Source organism: Carlito syrichta, unplaced genomic scaffold (assembly GCF_000164805.1).
Source record: "Carlito syrichta isolate Samal-C Ts95f unplaced genomic scaffold, Tarsius_syrichta-2.0.1 Scaffold305686, whole genome shotgun sequence".
Taxonomy (NCBI): Eukaryota; Metazoa; Chordata; class Mammalia; order Primates; family Tarsiidae; genus Carlito; species Carlito syrichta.
Genome location: NW_007249782.1, coordinates 337,476 through 355,502, shown reverse-complemented (window position 1 = coordinate 355,502; position 18,027 = coordinate 337,476). Strand labels below are relative to the sequence as shown.

The window sequence follows — 18,027 nt, the reverse complement described above, 5'->3', positions numbered from 1 at the left end:
CGGGCGTGGTAGCACATGCCTGTAATTCCGGCTACTCAGAAGGCTGAGGCGGAAGAATCGCCGGAGCCCAGCAGGTTAAGGCTGCGGTGGCCGGGAGCAGCCACTGCACTCCAGTCTGGGTGACAGAGTGAGACTCCAACTCAAAAAAATTAAAAAAAGAAATTTTCATAGCAGCCATTGCTTTGTTAAACTCTGCTGTCTCCACGTGGCTCTTTGAGCTATAGCCACCATGTTTTCTTAGCTTTGGCCCCCTCCCCTACCTTGGGGAGGTGAATCTCTCTCTCTCTCTCCAGTTTGCTTTCTAAATAAATTTGCTTGGAAAAAAAAGAAATTTTTATCGCAATTTGACATGAAAATCTTATGTTTATTGAATACAATACTTTTGTATGAATATAATAAATTTATGTACTTTTCAGTTCATTTCACTAGTCATTTTTTTTTCATTTATTTTTACAAAAGAACAGGTTGGAAATTTTTTTTAAAAAACTGTTTTTCAACATAGACAGTATGAGAAACACTGGTTTAACCACTCAACCAAGTAGCTGGATAGTGGTGCCATTTCCTAAAATGAGGAAGAGTAGGTTAGGTGTGTGTTGTTTGGACTGTCCTAAGTTTGAGATGTCCATTAAACAGCATAATGCAGAGTAGTGGTATTTGAATTTGGAGTTTTGGAGAGAGACCAGGTTTGGAGATAAGGAGTTGGGTGTCATCTGCAGAAAGTACCTGAAACTGAGATTGGATGAGCTCACCTAGAACAGAGACATTGGAGCCAGCAAAAGAGACTGATAAGATTCAGCTAGAGAACAAGAAAGAAAATTAGTATGGTGTGTCACGGAAACCAACAGAAGAAAATGTGTCAAAAAGGAAAAAATAATTATCTGTGGCTAATACTGCTGAGATCAAGCGAGGAAAGAACAGATAAATGACGATTGGATTTGGCAGATTTGGAGACTCTGAAAATAGCACCCTCAGGGGAACAGTGAGAACATAAGACATATTGGAATATGTTAGTAAGAGAACAGGCGATGAGTAAATGATCTCATAACAGTAGAGAAGTATTTCAAATAGTTTTGTTGTGGGGGGAGCCAAGAGATGCAGTAAAGGCAGATGTGGGGTTAAGAAAGATTTATTCAAAATTGATTTCCCTCAAGTATGCAGAGGGGAATGTCCAGTAGAGACAGTAAGTTGGTGATGCAGACATGTACCAGAATGCAATTTAGAATAGGTTTGTCAAAATAACTCTATGGGCAGTTCTGAAAGTTACACTAATAGCAGGTATGGAAATTATATTCCATCTTCATTCCATTCCCTACAGAATTGGGACTCCAAGCTTAAGTTGAAGAATCAAGATTCACTAAAGCAGTTTGAGATTATAGGAGAGACACTGAAATTTCCTTTAGCGCTCCACAGCAGGAATCTGGAAATGGAAACATGGAACTGGTTTATTCAGGTCCCATGGTATAAATCTCTGGATCTTTAAAAGTTGCATCCTCAATTATCCTCATGGACATGTTTTTCCTTGCCATATAGAAACTGAAGTTGAAACATGTTTGTCGTTTTGACAGGAGTACAAAATTTCAAGCTTTGAGCAGAGGCTGATGAATGAAATAGAGTTTCGCTTGGAACGTACTCCTGTTGATGAATCAGATGATGAAATCCAACATGATGAGATCCCCACGGGAAAGTGTATTGCTCCCATCTTTGACAAAAGACTCAAGCACTTTCGGGTCACAGAAGGCTCTCCCGTCACATTCACCTGCAAAATTGTTGGGATACCGGTTCCAAAGGTAGGGATAGAACCAGCTGATCGAACAGTCAACAACATGGGAACTATAGATGGTGCCTTCAAGAAAGTCTTTTTAAAAAAATACACTGTGTTTTTAAAAAAATTTATGAACATATCATAGTTGTCCATATGTGGGGGTACATGTGCTATTTTGATACATGTATCAATGATCAAATTGGGGTAATTGGGATATTCATCACCTCAAACTTTTAACTTTTCCTTGTGTTGGGGAACATTATGATTCTTCTCTTCTAGCTATTTTGAATATACAATAAACTATTAATTATAATTTCCTTACTGTATTATCATATCTAGAACTTAACCCTTCTATCTAACTGTATGTTCATACCCATTACCAGCCCCTCCTAATCTCCCTCTCCCACCTTCCTTTCTCAGCCTCTAGAACCAACTTTTTACTTTCTATTTCCACTAGATGATTTTTTTTTGGCTTCCACATATGAGTAAGAACATTTAATATTTGTCCTTTTGTGCCTGGTTCATCGAATTTAATATAATGATCTTCAGCTCCATCCATGTTGCTGCTAATGACAGGATTTTGTTTATTCTTTTTTTTTATAGCTGAATAATATTCCATTTTGTATATATGCTACATTTTCTTTTCCCATTCATCCATAAATAGACACTTAAGTGATTCTAGATCTTGGCTATTGTAAATAGTGCTGCAATAAACACGGGAGTGCAGATATCTCTTAGAAATGCTGATTTCCTTTCTTTTGGGTATGTATCCAGCAATGGGATTGCTGGATCATACAGTAGTTCTATTTTTAATTTTTTGAGCAATTTCCATACTATTTTCCATAATGGCTGTACATTCCTGCCAACAATGTATAAATATTCTCCTTTCTCCACATCATTGCCAGTTATTTTGTTTGTTTTTTGTCTTTTTGGTAATAGCCATTTTAACTGGGTAAAATAATATCATATTGTGGTTTGATGTGCATTTCCCTGATGATTAGTGACATTGAGCACTTTTTCATATTCCTGTTGCCCATTTGTATGTCTTTTTTTTTTTTTTGAGAAATGCCCACTTTTTAACAGATTATTTGATTTTTTCGTTGTTGTTATTGGGTTGCTTGAGTTCTTATATATTCTGGTTATTAATCCCTCATCAGATAGATAGTTTGCAAATATTTTCTCCCATTTTTTAGGTTGTCTCTTCACTTTATTGTTTCCTTTGCTATACAGAACTTTTTTAGCTTGATGTAATCCCATTTGTCTATTTTTGCCTATGTTGCCTGCATTTTTGAGGTCTTCCCCAAAAAATCTTTGCCCAGATCAATGTCATGTAGCATTTTCCCAGTGTTTTCTTCCAGTAGTTTCATAGTTTCAGGTCTTACACTTAAGTTTTTCATCTATTTTGAATTTATTTTTGTATATGGTGAAAAATGGAGATCTAGCTTCATTCTTCTGCAAATGGATATCCAGTTTCCCAGCACCATTTATTAAAAAGATTGTGCTTTCCCCGATGTATGTTCTTGTTGCCTTTACCATAAAAGAGTTGGCTGTAAGTGCATGAGTTTATTTCTGAATTCTCTATTCCATTGGTCTATGTGTTTGTTTCCATGCCAGTACCATACTATTTTGGTTGCTCTGTAACATAATTTGAAGATAGGTAGTGCTGTGCTTCCAGCTTTTTGTTATTGTTGTTGTTGCTGTTGTTGTTCATAAATTGCTTTAGCTATTCATAATCTCTTGTGGTTTTATATAAATTTTTTTATTTTTTAATTTCTGTGAAAAATGTCATTGATATGTTGATAGAGATTTCATTGAATCTGTAGATCACTTTGAATAGTAAAAACATTTTAACAATATTAATTCCTTTGATCCATGAGTATGGGCTGTCTTTCCATTTGTGTGCGTGTCCTCTTTAATTTATTTTATCAGTGTTTTATAGTTCTCTTTGCAGAAATTTTTCACTTCTTTGGTTACATTTATTCCTAGTGATTTTGTTATTGTTTTGTGTGTGTGTGTGTGTGTGTGTGTGTGTGTGTGTGTGTGTGTGTGTGTTTCAACGATTATAAATGGGATTGCTTTCCTCCTTCTTCCCTTCCTCCTTTCCTCCCTTCCTCCCTTCCTCCCTCCCTTCCTTCCTTCCTTTTTTTCATCAGAGTCTCATTCTCTGTCACCCAGGCTAGTGTGCAGTGGCACACCCCTGGCCACTACAGCCTTAACCTACTGGGCTCAGGTGATCCTTCTGCCTCAGCCTTCCAAACGGCTAGGACAGGCATGCACCGCCACATCTGGCTAATTTTTTCATTTATTGTGGAGATGAAGTCTCACCAAGTTGCCCAGACTCCTCTTGTACCCTGGGCTCAGGCAATTTCTCACCTCCACTTCCCAAAGTGCTGGGATTACAGGTGTGAGCCACTGTACCCGCTGGGATTGTTTTCTTGATTTCTTTTTCAGATTGATTGCTGTTTATGTATAAAAATGTTACTGGGTTTTGTATGTTGATTTTGTATCCTGCAACTTTACTAATTTTACTTGTGAGTTCTCAAAGTTTTTTAATGAGTCTTTGGGGTTTTTCTAAGATCATGTTGGCCAGGGGCAGTGGCTTACCCTATAATCCCAGCACTTTGGAAGGCCAAGGTGAGAGGATTACCTGAGCCCGGGGGATCGAGACCAGCCTGGGCAACTTGGTGAGACCCCCCGTCTCTACAATAAATCACAAAAATTAGTCAAGCGTGGTAGCATGAGTCTGTAGCTCCAGCTACTTGGAAGGCTAAGGTAGAAGAATCACCAAGTCAAGCAGGTGGAGGCTGCGGAGACCATGAGCGTGCCACTGCACCTCTAGCCTGGGTGACAAGAGTGAGACTCCAACTCACAAAAAAAAAAGAAAAAAAGATCATCATGTCATCTGCAAACAAGGATAGTTTGACATTATTTTCATTTTGAATGCCCTTTATTTCTCTCTCTTGCCTAATTACTCTGGTCCAGTGCTATGAATAAAAGTGGTAAAAGCGGGTATCCTTGTCTTGTTCCTGATCTTAGTGTAAAGGCTTTCAAGTTTTTCCCATTCAGTACAATATTAGCTATGAGTTTGTCACAAATGACCTTTATTATATTGAGGTATGTTCTTTCTTCACTTATTTGTTTTATTAAGAAGAGATGTTGAATCTTATCAAATACTTTTTCAGCATCTATTGAAATAATCATTTTTTCCCCTTGATTCTGTTGATGTGATGTATCACGTTTATTGGTATTTAATGCTATGTTGAACCATTCTTGCATAGCTGGGATGAATCTCACTTGATCATGGTGAATGATCTTTGTAATGTGTTGTCAAATTCTATTTGTTAGTGTTTTGTTGAGGATTTTTGCATCTATGGCCATCAGCAATATTGGCCTATAGTTTTCTTCTTTTGTTGGTCTTGTCTGATTTTGGTATCAGAGTAATGCTGACCTTGTAGAATGAGTTTGGAAGTATTCTCTCCTTCTTAATTTTTGACACAGTTTGAGTAGAATTAATGTCAGTTCTTTAAATGTTTGGTAGAATTCAGCAGTGAATACACAAGATCCTGGGCTTTTATTTGATGGGAGTTTTTTTTATTACTGCTTGGATTGCCTCACTTATTGTCAGTCTGTTTAGGTTTTCTTTATCTTCATGGTTCTATCTTGAATTGATTGTAGGTTATTCGTGTCCAGGAAGGCATCCATTTCTTCTAGGTTGTCCAAAAGCTTTATCTCCTTCCTAAATTATATTAGATTTTTGACTTAAATATTGTATGGGTGCAAGTGAAGGGGCTTATTATACAGTTTATTATATAGTTGTTCAAATAGTCTCTAATGATCCTTTTGTATTTCTGTAGTATCAGTTGTAAAGTTTCCTTTTTATCTCTGATTTTATTTATTTGAGTCCTCTCTCTTTTTTCTTAATTAGTCTAACTAAAGGTTTGCTAATTTTGTTTGTCTTTTCAAAAGGTCAACTTTTGATTTTGTTGATTATTTTGTAGTCTAGTTTTGTCTTGATTTCATTTATTTCTTCTCTAATCTTTATTATTTTTCCTTCTATTAATTCTGGGTTTGGTTTATTCTTGATTTTTTTAGTTTCTTGAGATGCATCCTTGGATTATTTGGAGCCTTTTTTTAAATTTTTTTTTTTTTTGAGTTGGAGTCTCACTCTGTCACCCAGACTGGAGTGCAGTGGCCGCTCCCGGCCACTGCAGCCTCGACCTGCTGAGCTCCGGTGATCCTTCCGCCTCAGCCTTCCAAGTAGCCGGAATTACAGGCATGCACTACCACGCCCAGCTGATTTTTTGATTTATTGTAGAGATGAGGTCTCGCTGCCCAGGCGGATCTCGAACCCGCGGGCTCAGGCAATCCACTCACCTCAGCCTCCCAAAGGCGCGGGATTACAGGCTGAGCCACCGAGCCTGGCTTCTTTTTTTTTTTTTTAATGTAGGCATTTATTGCTGTAAATTTCTCTCTTAATAAGAAAGTCTTATCAGACTCTAGTAAAGTATCTACAGAGGGAATAAAAACCAAAACCGGAAACTTAGCAAAGCCCAGATAATTTGACTGCAAAAAGATGATCAGGAATAGGATCATTAAATAGAACAAAAAGAAACCAGACTTCTAAGTAAATTAGAATTTTAATAAAAGTTTAAAATAAACTTCTTAGTCATGATACTATTTTCTGGGCTATTGATTCTCTTAGCTATGTAACTCATCATATTTTTCCTTTTATTTAATATCTATTAAATATCCACAAGGTGCTTGTTGTTGTACAAATTGAGCTATATTTGTATCACTACTGTTACATTGGTAAATGACGAAAATGTCATATCGTTACCACGGCTGCTGAAAAATCTTATGAGTCACCAGATTTTTTGGCAGTCCACATAGAGAAGGATTTACACCTGGCATGGCTGTGGCCAGGGAGCTCTCTGCTCTCTTTCAGAAACCATTAGCATGATGTTATCATGTATAGTTAGGTAACCAGGAAAAGCAGGGGAGGGCAGGGCAACCGGTACTTTATCTTCTCTGTCTATGAGAGATTGCCTTGACACATGCAGAACTTAACATGAAAATATATATATATATACAGATACATATATATATATTTTTTAAATTCTGACTAGATAAGAAATTTAGCAAATCCATCCTAACTCATTCCACTTCGTTTAATAAACCATACTATCCTTTCAAGCAAGGTGAGCTATTCTAGGTGCTGAGATCTGCAACTGTGGGAAACCTGAGCTTGCAAACAGGGTGATGAAGAAAGATTCAGACTCCTGTTTTTCACTATTTTGCTTCTCAAAACACATCTGAGGCCAGGTGCAGTGGCTCACGCCTATAATCCCAGCACTTTGGGAGGCCGAGGTGAGAGGATTACCTGGGTTCAAGACCAGCCTGGGCAACTTGGCGAGACCTCATTTCTACAATAAATCAAGAAAACAGCCACATGCCTGTAGTTTCAGCTACTTGTAAGGCTGAGGTGAAAGGATCGCCTGAGCCCAGCAAGTCAAGACTGTGGTGGCCATGAGCGTGCCACTGCACTCTAACCTGGGCGACAAAGTGAGACTTCGACAAACAAACAAACAAACAAACAAACAAAAAAACACATCTGGTCCTTAGGGTGGCTTTTTAACTGATTATGAGTACAAGAAAAATCAAAAAAGTTTTATCTCAGCCAGGCACGGTGGCTCAGCCTGTAATCCCAGCAATTTGGGAGGCTGAGGCAAGAGGATTGCTTGAGCCTGGGGGTTTGAGACCAGCCTGGGCAACTTGGTGAGACCTCATCTCTACAATAAATAAAAAAGTAAGCCAGGTTTGGTGGTGCGTGCCTGTCATTCCAGCTACTTGGAAGGCTGAGGTGGAAGGATCGCCTGAGCCCAGCGGATCGAGGCTGCAGTGGCCGTGAGTGTGCCACTGCTCTCCAGCCTAGGTAACAGAGTGAGACTTCAACTGAAAAAAAAAAAAAGCCAGGCTTGGTGGCTCAGCCTGTAATCCCGCGCCTTTGGGAGGCTGAGGTGAGTGGATTGCCTGAGCCCGCGGGTTCGAGATCCACCTGGGCAGCAAGACTCATCTCTACAATAAATCAAAAATCAGCCAGGCGTGGTAGCGCATGCCTGTAATTCCGGCTACTTGGAAGGCTGAGGCAGAAGGGTCACCGGAGCCCAGCAGGTTGAGGCTGCGGTGGCCGGGAGCGGCCACTGCACTCCAGTCTGGGCGACAGAGTGAGACTCCAATTCAAAAAAAAACAACAAACAAAACTTTATCTCAAATCCTAAATTATATTAGATTTTTTACTTAAATAGTGTGTAGGTACAAGCAGAGGAGCTTATTATAGAGCTGTTTTGAATATATTTTATAACTTTTTTCAAGTGCATTATAAGGGATGTATATTTAGAAGATGGCAATTGGCCCTTGCCTCACCCTAGTTTATTATCCTCTAAAGATGTATGAAATAGAGTATATGCTCCTTGATTATCTTTCATTTCAGGTTTACTGGTTCAAAGACGGGAAGCAGATTTCTAAGAGAAATGAGCACTGCAAAATGAGGCGAGAAGGAGATGGAACATGTTCGCTGCACGTTGAATCCACCATCAGTGATGACGATGGCAACTACACCATCATGGCAGCCAACCCCCAGGTGGAGACGCAGGGTTCTGCGCTGTGCTGCACTCTGAGGGAGGAGCGGTTGATTGTGAATGTGACCTTGAGAAGTGCAAGTTACTAAGGATTACTGAGGAAAATGAATTAGAAGCATTCATTGTGATTGTGTGTAACTAGAGCACAGCATCACAACTTACAAGACTGGTTAGCCATTGATGGGTTGTTCAGTCCTTAAGCCTTGTGTCAAGGGACATGCGTACTGTCTCTTTACAATGAATACATCCCAAACATACTGGGCTTAATCTGTGTTACCAACTCACTTCTCTCATGAAGAGTCAATAAATCATTCTATCAAGAATGATCTGTCATTTTTGTTCTTTAGGCTCTAGGCAAATTACTTTGCAAAGGCTTGTGGATGGCCCTCTCTCTTTATTGTTTTTGGTTTTTATAGCTGGAAGACCATAATCTTCCACTTTCCCTTTCTAAATGAGGGCAAGTCTTAAAATTCCCCTAAAATATATGGCAGAATAAATATTTTCAATTACTATTTGAATAGGAAATACAGAACATAATTTCTGCTGCCATCCATTCTTACTATTGCAGTGTTAGTTTTGAAGAATCTCTGTTGGGGAAAATATAAAAATATTTGGGCCGGGCTTGGTAGCTCAGCCTGTAATCCCGCGCCTTTGGGAGGCTGAGGTGAGTGGATTGCCTGAGCCTGCGGGTTCGAGACCCGCCTGGGCAGCAAGACCTCATCCCTACAATAAATCAAAAAACTCAGCCGGGTGTGGTAGCGCATGCCTGTAATTCCAGCTACGTGGAAGGCTGAGGCGGAAGGATCGCCAGAGCCCAGCAGGTCGAGGCTGCGGTCGCCAGGGAGCAGTCACTGCACTCCAGTCTGGGCGACAGAGTGAGACTCCAACTCAAAAACAAACAAATAAACAAACAAACAAACAAACAAAATATTTGGCCATGCTGTCTGTACTGTGGCTGCAAATAATGTTTAAGTACTTAAGAATTTAAAATTTTTAAAATTTGTGTTGTTCTTTTCTCAGCTTAAAAATGAAAGTTATTGACTGGGCACAGTGGCTCGTTCCTATAATCCCAGTACTTTGAGAGACCAAGGCAGGAAGATCACTTGAGGCCAGGAGTTTGAGACCAGCCTAGCAACATAGTGAGACCTTGCCTCCACAAAAAAAAAAAGTCAGGCATGGTGGTGCGAGCCTGTAGTCCCAGCTACTTGGGAGGCTGAGGCAGGAGGATTTTCTGAGCCTAAGAGGTTGAGGCTGCAGTAAGCAGTGATCCTGCCACCTCACTCCAGCCTGAGTGACAGAGTGAGACCACAACTCAAAAAAAAAAGCTATCACAATACTCTTAAAATTCTCTCCCCATGAAACATAAACAGTAATTTAAGAAGTCATATTATATCGTTTTTATTCCTCTCCCCTGAAGAAAAACTTGTAATAGCCAAAAGTTTTATGATGTTCTTATCCAGAAGAATTTATGTAAATTGAAAAAAAAACTGTGGGGTGTTTTTTTTTTTTGTTTTAATCTTGTTCGTTTTCCTTTTCTCAGGGGAGAATCAGCTGTTCTGGCCACTTGATGGTACAAAGTTTACCAATTCGCGGTCGACTAACCTCTGCTGGTCAGTCTCACAGGTAAAGACAGTAAGAATCCCCCTTCTCAGGGTGCCTCCCAAGTCCCTACCCACCCAGTGAGCACTGAAGGACTGGACTTACAAGTTGTTGCTTATCAGTAGTCCTCTACCTGTAGCATCAGCATCATCTGGGAGCTTGGTGGAAATGCAGAATCCCAGGCCCTACTCCAGATCTACTGAATCAGGATCTGATTTTAACAATCCCCAGGTGATTCACAAGCATAGCGAAGCTTGAGAAACACTCGTCAGCTGGGTGCAGTGGCTTATACCTGTAATCCTAACCCTTTGGGAGGCCCATTTGGGAGGCTCTCTTGAGGCTAGGAGTTCGAGACCAGTCTGAGCAACATAGTGAGACTCCCATCTCTATATAAATAAAAAGGAAAGAAAGAGAAGAGAAAGAAAGAGAGAGGATCGAGTGCAGTGGCTCATGCCTCTAATTTCAGCACTTTGGGAGGCCAAGGTGAGAGGATTGTCTAAGCCCAATTGTTCGATACCAGTCTAGGAAACTTGGTGAGACCTCCCCACTACAATAAGTCAAAAAATTAGCTGGGCACAATGGCATACATCTATAGTTCCACTTGCTTGGAAGGCTGAGTCGGCAGGATTGCCTGGGCCCAGCAGATCAAGGATGCAGTGGCCGTGAGTATTCCACTGCACTTCAGCCTGGGCGACAGCATGAGTCTCCTACTCAAAAAAAAAAAAAAAAAAATGAAGAAGAAGAAAGAGAGAGAGAGAGAAAGCAAACCAGCCAGGGGTGGTGGTGCATACCTGTAGTCCCAGCTACTTGGGAGGCTGAGGTAGGAGAACCCCTTGAGTCCAGAAGATTGAGGCTGCAGTGAGCTATGAGTTTGTCACTGCACCCCAACCTGGATGACAAAGTGAGATCCTGTCTCAAAAAAAAAAGAGAGAGGAAGAGAGAGAGAGAAGCACTAGGCTCTGACCAGACTCTTTAAATTAAATCACCATCTTTTGTTTAATAAACCAGAAAGCTTTAAGTGATTATATGTATATAGATGGAATATTTGTGTTGTTATTGTCTCTAATATAACAATTGGTTTTCTTCCTCCCCGATTTTTACTAAACACTAAGAAGAAAAAGAATGTCTTTCCCTTTGAATTTTATGATGCCACAAAGTCTTAGCAAAATATTCCATAGCTGCTGACACGGATGAATTAGATGTAACTTACCAAAGGAACAAAAATAGTGACCCATGTTTCAGATACAGTATTTCACCACAGTTCCAACTATAACTCCTCCTCCTTCTTCTTCTTTTAAGAACAGCTGTTACTGTTGGTCAATGTTTTCCAGTTTGAGTTCATGGTCATCTTTAATGGTCTACCATAATTTATAGCCAGGTTAAATTTTGTTATTCAGAGACACAAGGGTTGCAGCTGCCTTGCTCTGGGTAATAAGCAGGACTTCTCTTTGGCTCTCATTTGAGGTTCAGATTGAATACTGATTTATTTGTTTATTTTGATGACTTCTGAACAACTGGTCAAACCCACAGCAGGGGGAGCTGAGCCATTTAACCCAGAATGACTTCAGAGAGAAAGACGTTAAAGCTTCTTTTATTACAGATCTTACAAGATAATCCTCCAGTGTATGAGATGCTCACCCCTTTGTGGTTTACATCAGCTCCACACCACTATTTATTATTTATTATTTGTTTATGACCCAGCAATTCCTTTGCCCCTCAAAAACAAAAACAAAAAACAAACAAACAAAAAAAACCCTGTATTCCAGTTCCCATAGCCATGGCTGTTGTCATAAATTGGTAAATTGGTTTCTATGTTTAATCCTGAATATGTTATGCTTGTTGTTGCAGGGGAAGGTCTCGAATGCAAGAAAGAGACAAAGAGCCCCTACAAGAACGCTTTTTCCGACCACACTTCCTGCAGGCTCCTGGAGATATGGTAGCTCACGAGGGGCGCCTCTGCCGGCTGGACTGCAAGGTAGACTCTAGCATGCATTGTTGGTTTCCAATCGGTTCAGATTTTGTATTTGTTTGCATTTGCTTGTTTGTGTGTGTCTTGTAGTAGTTTTGTTTCAGGGAAAGGTGAGTTGGGAAGGGAGAAACATCATATGTGTGTGTGTATATATATATATATATATATATGACTTTTTTGGAGCATTTAGTACCAAACAAAATTATTTTATGAAACTTTGCATCTGAATAAAAATTACATTGATATTGTACCAAGTTAACTGCATTTTTAGAAGACAACCAAAAAAGATGAATATACAGTAGCCTCCCCTTATCCAAGGGAGATACATTCCAAGCCTCCTAGTGAGTGGTACCAAACCATGTATATACTATGTTTTTTTTTTAATTTGGTAATGAAGATGGCTCTGAAGTGAGTAGCATAGACAGCCCAGCTACACTAGATGAATGAATAATTTACATCCTGGGTGGGATGCAGTGGGCAATGTGAAATTTCATCATGCTACTCAGAATGAAGCACAATTTAAAACGTATAAATAGTTTGTTTCTGGAATTTTTTGTTTAATATTTTCAGATCATGGTTGACCTCAGTTAACTGAAATATCACATAATGTAATTCAGATATTTGCCCTACGGAGTCTGGAAAACCTTTATTACTAGAAAGCCAAACGTGTGATTTTCACATCCTTAAGGTGAATTTTGAGGTCATGAAAGATGGTTCCAAGGCAGTTTATGAGAGCACCACTAATCCACCTTCATCATCTTTAACTATTTTACATTCTAATTTTTTGACTAAGCTTTAGTTGAGCAATGACGACATCCCTCAGAATTAAGAGAAACTTAAGTCACCCTTTCTGCCCCCAAGAGTGCAGAATGCTATGAAACAGGGGTCTCCAACTCCCTGGGCTGTGGACTGGTACTGGTCCGTGGCCTGTTAGGAAGCAGGCTGCACAGCAGGAGGTGAGCAGCGGTTGAGTGGAGCTCCGTTTACTGTCAAATCAGTGGCGGCATTAGATTCTCATAGGAGCGTGAACCCTATTGTGAACTGCGCCTGCAAGGAATCTGGGTTGTGTGCTCCTTATGAGAATCAAATGCCTGATGATCCTCCCCCCACCACATCCACCCAGTCCCTGCTGCCAAAAAGATTGGGGACCACTGCTATAGAAGATTTAGATGCAAATTGGTGAAAGCTTAAGATAAAGCTTTCTTAATCAGTCCACTCCTGTAAGTGATTCTTGCTCTCCCTGTGGCTGCCTAAACAGTCTTCAGGTTGATTGCTACTTCCCCTTTCCTAAGTCCTGAGATATTCTGATGCCTGGCTCCCATCTCCAGAGATTCTGACTCAATATGGTAAGTGGGCATTGGGACTCCTGAACACTCCTTGTGTGATTGTGATATGCGGAAGGTATGGGAACACTGGTTTACTCTCAGGCCTATCTCTTAACTACCTCTTGCCTATTAGGTGTGTGAGCAGTGTGTCATCTCTGAAATTGATACCGCAGGCCAATTTTATCTACTTAGTTTTTTAATTCTTATTTAATTCTCAATTCGAATATAATCAGATAGGTTAATTATGACCTGAATTGGGGTGAGATACCATACAGTTCACATTCACGCAGCCATTCAAGCAGACCCCTCTTTCTCTCAATGCCCCTACAGAGAGAAAACCACCCCATTTTTTCTCTCCTGTGCATTTGGTGCCAAACAAGGATAAAGAATTCAGCCACCAAATAAATCTGCCTGTCATCAGTCTGTCATTTGCCTCAGCTGTCCTGTTGTTTATTAGGTGAGTGGCTTACCACCCCCGGAGCTGACGTGGCTGCTCAATGGCCAACCTGTGCTACCAGACGCCTCCCACAAGATGCTGGTCAGGGAGACTGGAATCCATTCTCTGCTCATTGACCCGCTCACTCAACATGATGCAGGGACCTACACGTGCATTGCTACCAACAAAACCGGGCAGAATTCTTTTAGCCTGGAGCTCTCTGTAGTAGGTAAGGTTTGCTGGTGGGACCCCTAAACATAACTTCCTCCAAGGTCATTGCCCAAATATTCAGAGCCTCTGACAGAATTCTTTAGTCCTTTGCCCTACTAAGTTCAATCTCAGTTTTCCCTTCACTGTAGCAAGGGCCATATTTCCTACACTGCTTTCAAAGATGTGTCAGTAATCTAAAAACATAACGTGGTACCTTGTGCGTATGACTCATGCAATAAATGGGTGCCGTCAAAATAATTAACCAATCTATTGATTGTTACTAAATTCTGGTTATTTGCTTGCCTTACAGTCCATCATTTCTAGAATATGCCAGGCTCTTCCTCACACCCCATGGTTTTGCACCCACAGTCCCTCTACCTGGAATGCCCTTCTCAGCCTAGCAACCTCCTGCTCATTCTCTAAGGCCTAACTGAAATGTCACTGCCAGGGCCCAGTGGCTCCACAGGCGCAGCTACTGCCTCCCATTCTCACAATCGTTAAAGTACTTCTATAGAAAAGGAAAGCTCCATAGAGCACTGATGGCCTTCTCTGTAGTTATTTGCTTCTTTGCCTCCCTGAAGAGACACTGAGCTTCTGAGGTCAGAAACTCTGGCTAGTTCTTCTGCAAATTCCAGTGTCTGTGTGTCTCAGTCCCTGGAACATGGAAGGTGTTCTAAAATGTTGAGTTAATAGCTATACAAATGAAGCAGGGAAGCCTGGACACGGCAGCTCACGCCTATAATTCCAGCATTTTGAGAGGCTGAGGTAAGAGGATTGCCTGAGCCCACGGATTCAAGACCAACCTGGACAACTTAGCGAGACTCCGTCTCAAAAAATAAAAATAAAAATACCCGCCAGGCATGGTGGCTAATGACTATAATCCCAACACTTTGGGAGGCGGAGGCCAGAGGATTGTCTGAGCCCATGGGTTCAAGACCAGCCTGGGCAACATGATAAGACCTCATCTCTACAATAAAATAAAATTTAAAAATTAGCCAGGTGTGGTGGCACGCACCTGTGGTTCCAACTACTTAAAAGGCTGAAGCGAAGGATCACCTGAGCCCAGCAGGTCAAGGCTGCAGTGGCCGTGAGCATGCCTCTGTACTCCAGCCTGGATGACAGAGTGAGATTCCAACTCAGAAAAACAAAACAAAACAAAAATAATAGCATGATTCTGTGGGCGTGAGATTTTTCAAAATAAAAAGTTGGGGGAAAATTAATATATCTTCTACAAAATAACCTCCCTTTCCCAAAAGAAAAGAGAATCTATTTTAGTCCATAGAGTATATTGTTCCTCAAAATTTACTGTGGAGCAGTATAAGAGACTTCCTTAATTCCACCATTCCTAGCATTTGCACCTGTGTGTGACCCAAACCCTAGAGTGTTATTTCTCATAGGATGTGCAGAGATAGTTGTCTCATTCCTTTTTCTTTTTTAAAAACCATTTATGGAGCTTTTACCAAGGCTCACCAAGAGGTATGAGGAATGTTCTGACCAGGAGGTAAGGTGGGTGCGTGCCCACTCTGCTAAGTTCCAAAACTGTAGTGAGTTTGAGACTCAAATCTCAAGGCACTTACTGTTCAGACATGAATGACCCTTCTCTTGTTCAGCCAAAGAGGTGAAGAGGGCGCCTGTGATTTTGGAGAAACTACAGAACAGTGGCGTTCCTGAAGGACACCCGGTGAGACTGGAGTGCCGCGTGATAGGCATGCCCCCGCCCGTGTTCTACTGGAAGAAAGACAACGAGACCATCCCTTTCACCAGAGAGAGGATCAGGTATGGCAGCCACCACATCCAGAGGGACTTCCACACTCAGTGGCACTAGTTGGGTCACCCAAATAAGTCTGTAGCATTTTGAGTCTGGCTTTTTTCATTTAGCATAAAGTATTTGAGTTTCATCCATGTTATTGTGTGTACTTTTTTTTTTTTGGTCGAGCATAGTGGCTCATACCTGTAATCCCAACACTTTGGGAGGTGGAGGCGAATGGATTGCCTGAGTCCAGGGGTTCGAGATCAGCTGTGGCAACTTAAGGAGATCTTGTCTCTACAATAAAATATTTTTTAAAAAATTAGCCAGGCATGATGGCATGTACCTGTGGTTCCAGCTACTTAAAAGGCTGAGGCAGAAGGCTCGCCTGAGTCCAGCAGGCTGAAACTGCAGTGGCCAGGAGCATGCCACTGCACTCCAGCATGGGCGGCAGCATGAGACTCCAACTCAGAAAAAAAGAGAATGTTTTATTTTTTGTTGATAAGTGATAGTCTATTGTATGGATGTCTCACAATTTAAAAACTTTAATTTGTAAGTTTAAAATTGTACAAAAGCCGAGTATGGTGGCTCATGCCCGTTATCCCAGCACTTTGGAAGGTCAAAGTGGGAGGATTGCTTAAGGCAAGACCATGTTGGGCAACATAGCAAGACCTCATTCTACAAAAAATAAAAAATAAAAAATTAAGCAGGCATGGTGGCTGCTACACAGGAGGCTGAGCAGAAAGATAGCCTTCACACAGGAGGTTGAGGCTGTGGTGAGTCATAATTGTGCCATTACACTCTAATCTGGGTGACAAAGTAAGACTCTGACTCAAAAAAAAAAAAAGTACAAGAAATATATAAAGATCTTGTGTGGCTTTTTTAATCATGTGTCTTCAGTTATATTAGGACCCAGAAAAACTCTTTAAACTAAAAAAGCTAAAATAAAACAAAGCAAAACTTTAAGGCAGTTACACTCCTTTCTCACCATCACTAAATGGTTGTTTTTTAGGTAAGCTTAAGGATCCAGTTTCTTAAATTAGGTGCCTTGGTGGATTTTCCCTACCCAACCTTATTTCCTTGCCATTTTGACTTTAGGCCACAAGGGGGCAAGCAAGCAAAGGTAGTTTCAGTACAAAACTTTCTACTGAGAATTATTTCTCTGCACTAAACTGAATTTACCCTAGAGGATGTTGTAACTGTCAGGTTTTACAGAATTTTGTCATCTAAGATACATAATCTATATGGATTTTTTCCTCTGGCAAAGTTTAAGTGAGAACATAGTATTCCTGAGTTAACACTTGAGTCTAAATTAATGTAACATGTTAAACTAGACTAAATGTATTACACTAAGTTGACTCAACATCCCTCTGAAACTGAGGGTCTAAAATTTTAAATATGGTTTCATTGGACAAAAAAATCAATGTCTGGAAAGTTCCCACTCAAGGCTGACTATTGGGGCTGGGTGATCGCTCAGCCTCTGGACTCTGGGCAGCAACTCAGTTATATGTACAGAGAGAGAGAGAGATCTGCTACTTACAATGGGTTTTTCTGGACGAAACCCCACCATAAATTCAGCCACATGCTGAATGTATATCACTCTTGCACTACTGTAAAGTAGAAAAATCAAACCATCCTAAGTCAGGAACTTCTGTATATCACTGTGATTATAACTATGGTGTAAGTATTTATGGTTTTCACGCCCCTGCTTTCTCTTACCTATGTGTCTCTGCTCTGGGTATTCCTTCTTTGGGAACTCTCTTCCCCGGGCCTCCTCCACCTACCCCACCCTCAGGCCCACCTCTCTAGTATCCATTATCCCTCGAGACTCAGCTCGAACGTCATCTCTGTGAGGAAGAGCAGCACCCCCGCTCCCTTCCCTCCTCTGACCAGGACTAAGTTAATATTCCTTTGCCAGCAACTGTTGCACATTGTCACAATTGTTAGGTGTTGTTAGTTTCACCCTGTCTCTCTGCAACTAGACTAGGACAGGAAATACGTCTCCTTTGTCATTGTATTTCCTGACTCCTGACAGCACAACATCTTTCACCTGGTAGTGTTTGTACAGGATGAAGGAATTATAAGCAAATGCATGAATTTCCACCACTATCGTTACACCTCACTAAACTATGACACTAGCATTCTAATGTGTCTTTCTGATGCCAGACTCAAGCCCCTACTCAATTTTCCTCACCACAGTCGGAGCGATCTTTTAAGAATGGAAACTGATCATGTCATCGCCTACTTCAAATCTAACAGTGATGTTTCATCCCCTGAGAGGAAGGGTCTCGTTTCTTTACCATGGCACGTGTGACCGTCTTTCCTGCCTTCTTCCCACTGC

At 40.8% G+C, this 18,027-nt stretch overlaps 1 protein-coding gene across 2 annotated transcripts in view; it reads left to right on the top strand.

Moving 5' to 3' along the window:
• MYPN (myopalladin) overlaps positions 1-18,027 on the top strand; it is a 95,202-nt gene that overhangs the window by 70,882 nt on the left and 6,293 nt on the right. For both annotated transcript variants that reach the window (XM_008062299.1, XM_008062300.1), the window contains 6 exons: positions 1,566-1,787; positions 8,253-8,402; positions 9,941-10,023; positions 11,848-11,974; positions 13,751-13,958; positions 15,550-15,715. In XM_008062299.1, the coding sequence (XP_008060490.1) occupies positions 1,566-1,787; positions 8,253-8,402; positions 9,941-10,023; positions 11,848-11,974; positions 13,751-13,958; positions 15,550-15,715 (956 nt within the window). The remainder of the gene's footprint in view (positions 1-1,565; positions 1,788-8,252; positions 8,403-9,940; positions 10,024-11,847; positions 11,975-13,750; positions 13,959-15,549; positions 15,716-18,027) is intronic.